Source organism: Olea europaea, chromosome 11, assembly GCF_002742605.1.
Source record: "Olea europaea var. sylvestris chromosome 11, O_europaea_v1, whole genome shotgun sequence".
Classification (NCBI taxonomy): domain Eukaryota; kingdom Viridiplantae; phylum Streptophyta; class Magnoliopsida; order Lamiales; family Oleaceae; genus Olea; species Olea europaea.
The window spans coordinates 30,323,994-30,335,942 of record NC_036247.1 but is presented as its reverse complement, the minus strand read 5'-3'; the positions used below and the strand labels follow the sequence as shown (position 1 = coordinate 30,335,942).

At 35.1% G+C, this 11,949-nt stretch overlaps 2 protein-coding genes across 3 annotated transcripts; both read left to right on the top strand.

Moving 5' to 3' along the window:
• Positions 1 to 427: 427 nt before the first annotated feature.
• LOC111404025 lies at positions 428 to 4,971 on the top strand. 2 transcript variants are annotated; one of them, XM_023032738.1, is made up of 6 exons: positions 436 to 1,351; positions 1,652 to 1,749; positions 3,269 to 3,293; positions 3,924 to 4,044; positions 4,127 to 4,261; positions 4,529 to 4,971. In XM_023032738.1, exons 1-6 carry the CDS (start codon positions 859 to 861, stop codon positions 4,731 to 4,733), a joined length of 1,077 nt encoding a protein of 358 aa, XP_022888506.1. In that variant the 5' UTR covers positions 436 to 858; the 3' UTR covers positions 4,734 to 4,971. The 2 variants fall into 2 exon arrangements, with proteins under 2 accessions (XP_022888507.1, XP_022888506.1); XM_023032739.1 differs by lacking the exon at positions 3,269 to 3,293 and having other exon boundaries at positions 428 to 1,351.
• A 3,582-nt stretch (positions 4,972 to 8,553) lies between these two features.
• On the top strand, positions 8,554 to 11,222 carry LOC111404698 (probable pectinesterase/pectinesterase inhibitor 12). The gene is made up of 3 exons (XM_023033465.1): positions 8,554 to 8,676; positions 8,738 to 9,551; positions 10,194 to 11,222. The coding sequence occupies exons 1-3, from the start codon at positions 8,554 to 8,556 to the stop codon at positions 10,880 to 10,882; spliced, it is 1,626 nt and encodes a 541-aa protein (XP_022889233.1). The 3' UTR covers positions 10,883 to 11,222.
• Positions 11,223 to 11,949: the final 727 nt, after the last annotated feature.

Sequence of the window (11,949 nt, the reverse complement as noted above, 5' to 3'; positions counted from 1 at the left end):
CAAGAATCGTATGATGAGTGATTTGAAGGATATCACAACTCGAATTTCGATGATGACTTCAATGAGTCTTTTCTTTTAGATGTGTATATTCTGAATTATCACGAAAGTTATTTAGAAATAAAGAAAAGATATACATAGAGTAAAAAAAACACACTCTCAAAATCACAAGTCTTGAAGAATTCAATTTCTTACGACCTTATTTATAAATAAATTAAAATTATATTAAAATCGAACATAATAAAAACACTCGATTGTTAACATTTCAAAGTAAAAAATCTAACACAAATATATTCATTTGATTTCATTATTTAGCAAGCTATAAAAAATAATGAAAGTTTTGGAGAGGAACAAGTCCTAAATAAAAGAAAAACAGGAGAATGGGGGTGGAAATTTATTCATGGAACTGTGGAAAGAAAATGGAATTCTTATGGAACCAAAAAATAGAAAGGAATAAACAAAAATACATTTTCATTGGCCCTCGTTGTCTCGCATTAAAATCCGGTGAAAATCTCTGAAATCCCTCCAAACCTCAACATTAATGGAGATTTTGTACATTTCTTTTTCACTTTTTCTCTGATACTGTTTTTCCAAGAAATTCATAATATTTCTTCCCTTGGCCCATCAATATTATTGATTCTTTAATTAATATCAGATTTCAAGATTCTACACTATATAAATACTTCAATTGTTTTGCATATGCTAGGGCTATGCTCCTCCGTTCCCCCTCAATTCCTTGATTTGTTGGATTCATTGTTCTTTATAAACTAACTATCCTTTTTCCTTGTTTGGAAAAATCAATTTGCTGCAAAACATCTGAAATTGGGATGCTAAGATTTGCTAAATGCGTCAGGTATCGGTATGATAAAGAAGCGTTATTCGTTATTTACATCAAGCGCGAACTTTCATCGTAATTTCAGATATTTGAGGGGTAATTTCATGGCGGCAGCCCCGAATTTTTTGGTGGGCCAAAGGGACTTGCAGATAATGTCTCCGAGAAGGCTTTTGTCGAATATATCTACTGCATCAGCCATTGATACAAGCAATGGAAGGTTTATTAGGGGATTGAGGTTCAAATGCTGTCGCTCGGAAAATTATGGCAATAAATTTCAAAATAACGATAATGATATTTTTAGTAACAGTAATGCGATGCAGAAGGCAAGGGCATTTGGTCCGTACTTGCCGCAATTTCTGTTTGATTCAGTAGAAGTTAGGGTGGAGGACAGGGCCAATAGTGTGGATTATGCCTTTAATGGAGCTCGCGATTGTGGCTCTACCAATAGAGGAAACTCGACTGGATTTCCGGATCAGCTCTTGCCCGAGAAAATCATGATTGCGGTGGATGTTGATGAGGGTATATGATTTTCTCTTCCGGTGTAATGATTTATGGTCTTGGTTGAATTCAAATCTCTCATTTTTATTGATAATATTAAGTAGTAAGACTTATTAAGACAAGGATGATGTGCTCTTTGTAGTTAAAATTACCAAGGTTCTAGGTATTGCAGGGAGAATGTTGGTGGGGGTTGACTTGCAGAATTGGTAGTTGGTTTAGAGCACTCTCTTAAGAACATTTTCTGTCAATATTCATACTATACTAAGTCATTGTGATCATCCTACTTATATCTCTATACATTTCTTTTGTCTTTGTTGGCAGTTCTTGGCAATTTTGTATCAGCTCTCAATCAATTCATTGCAGATCGATATTCTCTAAATCACTCAGTTGCTGAATACCATGTCTATGAGTTTTTTAAGGTACCATTTATTCTTTAACAAGTCTGTGTTGTATATGCTTGCTTGCATTTCGTATTTGCCATCTTCTCACACATTAACAAAAAAAGAATTTCTTGAGTTCAGATAAATAAAATATCAATGTTCTTATTTTATCACTGATGGGAAACCTTGATTATTGTGGTAGCAAAACTTCAGATGGCTTAGGCTATGATGAGAACTTTGTTTACCTGATCCACCAACTTGAGGGGAAAAAATTATGATTTATCATTTTTCCACTTTTACAATGGATTTCATGTGGTGTTGGTCCTTACCTGTTCCACCAACATACACCTTAACTTGTGAACTTCAATTTCATGAGCGCCAAATCATATCCTTATCTTGTCAAATACAAGTATCAGCAACCGTCAAGCTAACAACGCATAAAAAGAATTCAATAAAGCAAGCATTAATGATAAGATTCAGTATCACATGTTTAGCTATGTATCATTCTGTTTTATAACTCGGGCATATATATAAGCTTACCTTGTTTTGGAAATACTTGTGGAGGGTCATTCAAGTACATTAGAAACCTTCCCCTTCATTTTGATTTCTTTTTGTGTGTCTCTTGATCCTGCTTCTCCTATTCTTACTCTCGCCATTACTCTGGCTATCCTATTCCTTTGCTTCTGTTTTTCATCCTTTTCTTGCTTCCTCATTGTTTCTGAGAAATGTTTATTGAATATATCAATAAGCAATATTGGTCCACTGCCAAAATGAAAGCAATGAATAAACCAATCGGCTGCTTTTGAACCACTTCCTCAGGTCGTACTACTTTTGTCAACATAGCAGCTTTCTTATCATTTGTGTGATTGGTTGCTGAAAAAACTTTGTAGAATTGGGGCAGGATTATGGGCTGTTCTCCTTGATGGACTAACTGAAATCAAGAAAGATCTTGCTTCGTATTAAGAGAGTTGAGTTGTTATGGCAATGATTGATAGGTTCTCTTAGAGGTTGGGGGAAGTGGAAGAGGGGGAAAGGCCACAGCCAACTTTGTCATGATTTCATGGCATTTATTCTAGTGAATATTGGATCCAGATACAGATCCTGATAGATGTGAGAACCTGTCTTTTAGTTATCATATGTAGCACACTCGTTCCTCTATTTACCTAGGTGTATATATAGTCCGTTCTTCGCACCTGCATTTCATGTCGTATACAAATTAAATTTCTCGTCTTTGCCCAGGCTCAATTAGTTTTGAGCTTGCACGTCTTTGAAGATTGATGCTTACTCAGGACAGAATCAAGCGTCCTTGTGGTAAAAGCTCCTATTTTCTTTATTATAATGGAAGTGCTCACCACTCGGGATTTTGAATTGGGTTGAAACAGCATTTCATACTTCTATAGTTTCCATGGTTTAAGATGTAAAATTGGATTAAAAAATATGTTATGGAGGTTGAAATGAAGGATATTACTTATTTCTATTAATTTTTTCTTATAGCCAGAAATAAATCATACCTATGCATATCTAACTCATATATATACTTTTATTATAAATCTTGCAGATATGGAACTGTTCTCGTGATGAAGGTATCCATAAAGTTTCTCTTTACTAGATTGAAACACAAAACTAATGGGTTTGTTATCTTTTTGTTCATACTGTTTGCATATTCATATAGTGGGTAACTTGTTTCTCACAATTCAGATAATGGTTTGATTGTAATTCAGTTTTCTAGAAAATTAAATGGAAGAACTTCTGAATGCACTTTTAGCTGTCCACAATGTTTTGCTTTTCTTCCAATTTTGGCAGTATAAAGTCGTTACGAAGAATTTCACCTATTCAATGTGTATTTTGGTCATATTACCTAGAACTTATTAGTTGCTACACCAATGCCCACTCCCTTCTTTTCCAATTTCATTTATTATGAATTGTTTTTGTGACTAAAATTTTTCCAATGACTGTCGTTGATTCTAGTATTAGATGAGGGCTTTGATTTTCTTTGATGTATAACTGCAAAAGGGCAAGTCTCATATTTATTTAGAGAACATCATATACCTTTTCTTTAGAAATTATTGCTCAATAGTTTGGTAATTTGTTGAAAAATGTTTAAATCTGTGTTAGAACACACTTGCATCTTAGCTTCAAACATGCTGTCACACCTTCCAGAGTCCCCATACTTGACAGCCTGAATAAGAAAATCATTATTTTTCTTTTGACAGCTGATATACGCGTGCACGAGTTCTTTAAGACATCTTATTTTAAGAAAGGAATTCATCCAATTCCAGGAGCCCAGAAAGCTCTTCAAAAGTTGTCCAAATTTTGTAATCTGTCAGTTGTTACGTATGTATCCTTAACCTTTGCAGGCTTGACTTCTTCTTCAATTTGCCTTTGAAACTAATTTTCATTTATTAATTCTGCGCAGGTCCCGACAGAATGCAATTAAGGAGCATACGGTTGAATGGATTGAGAGATATTATCCGGGGTTGTTCAAGGAGATCCAGTTTGGAAATCACTTTGCTTTGGATGGAAAATCCAGACGTAAATCAGACATTTGCAAGTATATTATTCATTATCTACTGTTAGTTTTTTTAACATGATATTAATGTTCACGTTTTACCTTCCATGACATGTCCAAGTATACTTTTCTTCATCAAGATAAGCGTGTAATTAAATTGCGGTATACTCTAGCGTGATTATATGCTAGGACAGTCATTATTTCTTGATCTGCAATCATGTCGATGAGGAGAGATGGTTAGAAATCTGTAAATATGTCCAAGAAAACTACCATCTAATCAACTTCGTCATTTTGCTTTGTTTCTGCCAGGTCCTTGGGAGCAAAGGTTTTGATTGACGATAATCCAAGATATGCAATTGAGTGTGCTGAAGTCGGCATTAAGGTTCTTCTTTTCGATTATGAGAATTCATATCCTTGGTCGAAGATGGAGTCTGTTAATCGACATCCTCTTGTCACCAAGGTCCACAACTGGGAAGAGGTGGAGCATCAGTTAGGATTATGGATTACGTCATGAGAAATTTATCCCAGAATTAGGTTCATGAGTCGTTGATTCATTAGAAGTAGTAGATTTTTTGCCTTTTAATTGCCGGATTGTCAAATTACTGGAAAATTGTATTTTTGACGTATTGTCGTCTTTGATGGAGTAGCTTGAAAAGGGCTCTGTAGAACACAGGTTCCAATTTGTAGGGATGCTGAGGGGAAGGAACATATTGATGTAACGTTTCCATTTTAAGGTTCCATTTTTCTATTTCTTTTGATGTGTAAGTGGGGTTTTGCCTGTCAAAAGTTGATGGCTTCACCCCTTCAACCATGAGAGAGACCTTTCCTCTCGTGTGATTGTACAGTAATAGATCATTAAGATTTTTTTGTTCGAAATGTAAGTGTTTTCGACAAGAATCCGTTTTTTCCTTGCTTGAAAATGAAACCATTTGCCTCCTTCAACTAAAGCTAAATCAATTGCTTGGAAGCAGACAAACGATTTGACACACAATGGGGGGTGGGTGGGTATTTATTATGCAATATCTTATTCACATGGGGGTTTCATGTGAGTATTCTGGAGGGATTCTATAAACCTGTACACACAGACTAATTATTCTAATAAAGCTTATTGACATTCTAAACCCAATTATTCCAGATAAACTTGTCCAATTCATTGTAGCTTGAAATGCTTAAAATTCGACATACACATGCACTACAGAGATCAACAAATTAAGGCATTGAATTTGTGAAGATTAAGCCCTTGCTTGATCATCATTTTTTTAAGAAGACATTTTTCTCTTTTCTTTTGAATTACACATTCTTTAATAAAATAATATTATACGTAAATTTAAAACTTTTACTTATTTTTTAATCACACAGTCTCTATCAATATACAATTATTAGGAAATAATGGGGCTTAAACAAGCCCTAAATAATGTTTGTAATGCAGAAGTTAGGTGATTGTCTAAGGCCTCCAAATTATTGACACAAAGAAGCAAAATTCGTATCCGTTTAGAAGGCTTACAGGGGAAGTCGAGGCATGTTTGTTTTGGGTGGTTAAATAAAAAAAATATCAATCTTAGGGCCTGTTTGATTGGCCACATTTTTCGTTTTCCATCAAAATAGCTTGTTTGATTGCAACATTTTTTAGGGAATTCCATTTCCAACTTTTTCCCTACATGTGCATTTTCCATGAATTGGTGGAAAACCAGCTTTAATGGTTTTTTATTTTTTTTATTTTCAACAATGGGAACAAATTTTATTCATAATTGTAAAAAATTATATCCCTTTAATTGACAATTTTCATAAAAAATAAAGACAAACAAACACCAAAAAATTCAAAATTTCAATATTTTTCAGGTGAAAAATTATACCAATCAAATACATTTAATTGATAATTTCCAGAAAAACAAGTTTTAAATAATTCAATTACCTGAAATTCTTTTTCTTTTCACCCAAATTTAACTGTTGCAATCAAACGGACCCTTATAAGAAAATAAAGCAAGGTTTGCATGTTTGGGAGAAGTTGTGGGATCCACTTATTTTTAAGCAACATCATGATGAAATTGCCCTGTTAATTCCCTAAATGATCACTGAACTTTTCTTGAAGTTCCTATGGGTCACTGCACTTAAAAAATTGTCCTGTTAATCACTTAACTTTGAAAATTGGTATCTTATCCATCATCGCATAAAAAATGCTTGCAAAATCGAAAGGATTTGATTGCATGTCTAACGGTTTAACTTACGTGGCAAATCATTGTAATAAAAAAGAAAAAAGAAAAGGAAAAGCCAAATCACTGCATAAATCACGCATTCAACGATCATTAAAAAGAAAACACCCAAATATGTATTCGACGATTTGTAAATAAGAAAGTCACATACCTGTAGACTCGTGCTCAATTTCACAATTTGGCATCTTTTTATTACAATGACATGCCATGTAAGCCATATCGTTAGAAATGCCATCAAATCCCTTCAATTTCGCAAATGTCGCTTATGCAGTGACGATGGGGTACCAATTTTCAAAATTAAGTGACTAACGGAAGAAGTTCTCAAATTCAGTGACCCTGTGGGAATTTTAAGAAAAATTCAATGACCATGTAGGGAATTAACCACATGTTCGAGCATGCCTAAAAATAAGTCGCTTATTATTAGCATAAGCCGCGCTTACTCCATTTCCTAAAAAACAATCCATCCATGTTTAATACTAAACCAACATGTTTTAAATATTTTTTGTCTTACTACTCTCTCTCAAGTTCCAACATCGAAATGCAAATTTCAGTAGCTTAAAGCTCTTTCCTAGAAACATTAATTTGACAACCATTATTTTAAAACTTTTTTGTTTTTGTTTTTTACGTACTCATTTTCAATTACATTCTGCACGTAAATTCAAAATTTTCCTACTTTTTAACCATATATTCTCTTAAAAATCATTATTCAAAATATTGTTTTCATCAATAATGGCCATCAAACAACTTGGATGAGAATCCACCAGACACAAGCTCTTCTTTGGCAGCATACAGAAAAACTATGTCGACTTTCAACAGTAAAACAAAATAATAGAAATTGGCGCAAATCTTTCCTAAGCACAAAATTTAGGATTTGAATACCTTGCTAGGCCATACAACAGAATGCAGACAAACCGACGATCCCGCCACTCAATCATCCACCATTGACTCCGGTCTTCTACTTTATAAACCATAACAGTCGGCAGAGTGTACGTACAAAATATCTTTAACGGAGAAATGAAATGTGTGGTTGAAAAGTTAATAAAAATATGGATCAAATGACATGTGTGACCAAAAATGAATTTGAAGAAAAATGAGTTTTAGAAATGAAGACCGAATAGAGACTAAATTAGATGCGTGAAGATGGTCTGCCACCCGAGAGCAAGGGGCCAAGCCTCGTCTTTCCGGCCTCTACAAGCTGAGGCTCAGGCCTCCAACTGATCTGTTCAAGTCAATCCGTTTTACACTAACTTCCACTCGGTAACGAAAGGATGAGCAAATGAAAATTGGGAAGTAAAAATTAGGGGGAAAAAAAAATTATAACTGGTCAAGGACAACATAATAAGAAGAGGGTAAAAACAACTGAAGTATTATTATTTATTAACATTATCTGGAACTCAATAGAGAGGATTCTCACACCTGCGAGTGAATAAAAAATAATTAATTTGAATCTACAAGTACACCCCCTAGCACGCCATGTCCAAGTTTTGCTGCCCATCCATAAGAGACATTTTCATTCAGAAACCCGTGAATGCACATCCTTTTGATTAAATAGGTGGACTAGACAGGCGATTATGCATAACTAGTTGCAGTTTTTCATTCGTAAAACTAACATTAAATTAACGAGTGCGTCCCCACCACTTCACCAGTTGAAGTGATCAGTTTTACTTGTATTTTAACGACACACACCAGTGTTTTCAATCCTGTTACATGTACTGGGCCGATTGACAAATTTTTTGACAGATTGTCAACTGTCAAGATTTATCGACTATTAGAAAAAAAACACGGGGCAACCAGCCAATGCGGTATGAATTCAGCTACTTTGTTGGAAAATATTGACATCCTAGTTGATAGATGTATTGACGGCACGAAATGATTGGTTGTAAAAGTTGATTGTTTTTAAAAAAGCTCAGTGATAGTGGCATTTTGTCAAGGAAGATGTCAAACTTTTCTAGTAATGTAGCATGGTTGATACAGTATTACCACTTGTAGGTTTCCCCTGTACAGGGAGCTTAATTCCAGTGTTTTCAGGTAAATGAGGAGGGTTACAGTAGGTTCACGTATACGCTTATATAGACGATACCGATAGTGCCGACTTTCCAGTTTTCTGTGTTACTTTCTAAGGTCATGGCATCTCCCATTCTCAAGTCCTTCCTGCTTCTATCTTCTCTCTTCTCATTAACATATGCTCTTAGCTCTTCATCATCTTCAATTTCATTTTTAGACTCAAATATTTCTGCAATCAGAATAGTTTGCAGATCAACACCATTCCCTGAAGCCTGTTTTGATTCACTGAAGCTATCCATCTCAGCACATCAGTCCGAATATTCTTAATTTTCTACTCCGGTCACTCAAAACTGCTCTATCTGAAGGCATAAAACTGTCAAATCTGTTTTCCAATGCTGCAAATATTGTTGAAAAACAGAAGGNGTCACTCAAAACTGCTCTATCTGAAGGCATAAAACTGTCAAATCTGTTTTCCAATGCTGCAAATATTGTTGAAAAACAGAAGGGTACGTTACAAGATTGCAAAGATCTTCACCAAATAACACTTTCTTCCTTGGAAAAATCCATGTCCCGGTTAAGTTCACCAGACTCAAGAAAACTGGCTGATGTGAGGGCTTTTCTAAGTGCAGCTTTAACAAACAAGATCACTTGCTTGGAAGGCCTAAATTCGGCTTCCGGCCCGCTAAAATCATCCCTGGTGGATTCATTGACTAGTACTTATCAGCATATAAGCAATTCTTTATCAATGCTCTCCCACCCAGGTGCATCTATAGGCCATAAAAATAGGCATCTCTTAGCGACTCCGAGGTGGCTTTCCAGGACGGATCGTCACATTTTGCAGAGTTCCGGTGATGAATATAATCCGAGCGAGGTTCTTACAGTGGCTGCTGATGGAACCGGAAATTTTTCTTCAATTATGGATGCTGTAAATTTTGTCCCGAATAACAGCTTAGATAGAATAATAATCTATGTTAAAGAAGGGTTGTATAAAGAAAATGTGGAGATTCCAAGTTGGAAGCCTAACATTGTTTTGCTTGGAGGTGGAAGTGAAGTTACAGTAATTAGCGGTAACAGAAGTATAGCAGATGGCTGGACTACTTTGAGATCTGCCACTGTTGGTGAAGTCAAGTTTCTTCCAAAATTTCTTGGCATTTTATCCTTCTGTTCTCTTGCTTATATGTAGAAAGTTTTGTCTGATCACAATAGCACAATTAATCATTTAATAATTAAGCAAATTCTATTAAAATAATGAAATTGGCAGCATATTTGCACTCTAAGCACTCAAATTTAAAAAGGGTTAACGGTTCCAACTTGGACATGCTTCAAAAACTAGAAGAAGCTTCGAACAAAAATAAAATAAGTTTCTTCTTATTATCATTCTTGGTAATAAAATTAGATAAATTAATAAAGCATTGAATAAAAAGTAAATTGGAATTGTTGGCTTTATTATGGATTTTAGCTAGAATTGTGAATAATTATTAATGATCCTTCTCCCAATAAAGTAAATCAGTAAAAAAAGATTATCAATATTTTTCATAAATATTTTATTTATAATATATTCTTAATGTTAAACAATTTTTCCAAATTAAAATGGTTAATTGATTATATTATGAAAACCATGCTTCATGTTTGCTTTTATGTACAACCTAGATTGAACTAAGAACTGAAAAGTATTGAGCAATTCTACCTTCAATTACAAAATGTTTGCTCGAGGAGTATCTCTGGATTATAATTATTTTGTTTGTTTTAACTAATTTCAGCTGTTTCCGGTGATGGTTTCTTGGCACGTGACATAACGTTCGAGAACACAGCAGGACCAGGGAAGTATCAGGCCGTGGCTCTCCGTGTTAATGCAGACTTATCTGCTGTTTACCGATGCACCATTAATGGCTACCAAGATACACTCTATGTTCATTCCTTCAGGCAATTCTACAGAGAATGTGACATTTATGGAACCATAGACTACATATTCGGAAATGCTGCAGTTGTCTTTCAAGGATGTAAAATCATCTCTAGAATGCCATTGCCAGGCCAGTTCACTGTGATCACAGCCCAGTCCAGGGACACCCTGGATGAGGACACCGGGATTTCATTGCAAAATTGTTCAATCATGGCTACAGATGATTTGTATTCTAAGTCCAGCACTGTGAAGAGTTATTTGGGAAGACCCTGGAGAAATTTTTCCAGGACAGTTTACTTGGAGTCCTACATTGATGATTTTATTGCACCAGAAGGGTGGACTAATTGGAATGGTAGTCAAGGATTGGACACTTTGTATTATGGAGAGTATGAAAATAATGGCCCTGGTTCAAGAACTGATAATCGTGTTTCTTGGCCAGGTTATCACGTAATGGATTACGAGGATGCTTCTAACTTTACAGTATCGGAGTTCATAACCGGAGAGGAATGGCTGGATTCTACTTACTTCCCTTATGATGATGGAATCTGATTTCAGAGTACAGTTAAAGTCGCATTTTGATAGAAAAGATTCAAATCTGATTTCACTAGTAGTGAAAAAGTTGTAATAAATTGCTCGAGGAGGAAACAATTTGCCGGAGTTTTGGCAAAAGAACAAATGTAAAGCAGGCCTCATATTAATTAGTCGCTTAGGGCCGGCCCTGTGTATGAATAAGATTTGTGCATCCATCTACTAATGTCTCTCTCTCACACGAGTGTGCATATATATGCTCCTACACGTATATGGACACATTGCGTCAAAGATTGTCAAAAAAATATCAACTTCAATTGACGTCAATGGCATTGAATATCAACTTAGAGAACTATTGCAATTTTGAAAATTCAATTGCTCACGCATATTTAAATTGTTTAGTTTTCATCACAGAAGCGTTGAATTTTCTCTTTCGATATTCCTTGTCTAGATTTTGTCATTGTTTGTACTTGAAAGTCATGATATAAAGAACTAGCATATGAGTAGTTGGATTATTCTGATACCTAATGGGTCTTGGGGATCAAACCCACTATTGCAATTTTGAAACTTCTCAATGACTCGTTAAGCTTAAACGACCATGGTCCTGATGTTGTGACAACCAACCAGTTCGACCAGTTCGCGTGTTGTTCAATTGCGAACTGGTCCAAATGTAGTTATCAATTTGAACCAAGGTCTGGTTCATGGGTTTCCCAATTTGACTGGACGATAGGGTTCAGATTTGGTTTAGGTTCAATAACTATGGCCACAGCCTAAAGGATTAAAGCCAAGGGAAGAATCCACTACATAAAGTATATGAACCAAATGCATGTCCATCAGCTTTTTATTAGACCATTGGCAGTATTTTTATTTTTTATTTTTATTTTTATTATTGAGGTCCAAAATGTAATTTTGCAGATTGAAAGAAAACGATGATGAAAAGAAAATTCGCTCGAGATGTGTAAATTATAGATACAATAGCCATCATCCATCGTCTAAGCCCTTAATTGATGGATTTTTTGTTAGAGGTTCTGAAATTTCTCTAGTCCAGTCCCTCTGATCATTTGCTAAAGCATGAAATTGATTGAAAT

Bases quoted from the DNA above. Each gene is read 5' to 3' on its own strand.
- LOC111404025 (XM_023032738.1), top strand. From the start codon at position 859: ATGATAAAGAAGCGTTATTCGTTATTTACATCAAGCGCGAACTTTCAT. The intron at 1,750-3,268 runs GTACCATTTATT...TAAATCTTGCAG, and splicing joins ATGTCTATGAGTTTTTTAAG to ATATGGAACTGTTCTCGTGA. The intron at 4,045-4,126 runs GTATGTATCCTT...AATTCTGCGCAG, and splicing joins TGTAATCTGTCAGTTGTTAC to GTCCCGACAGAATGCAATTA.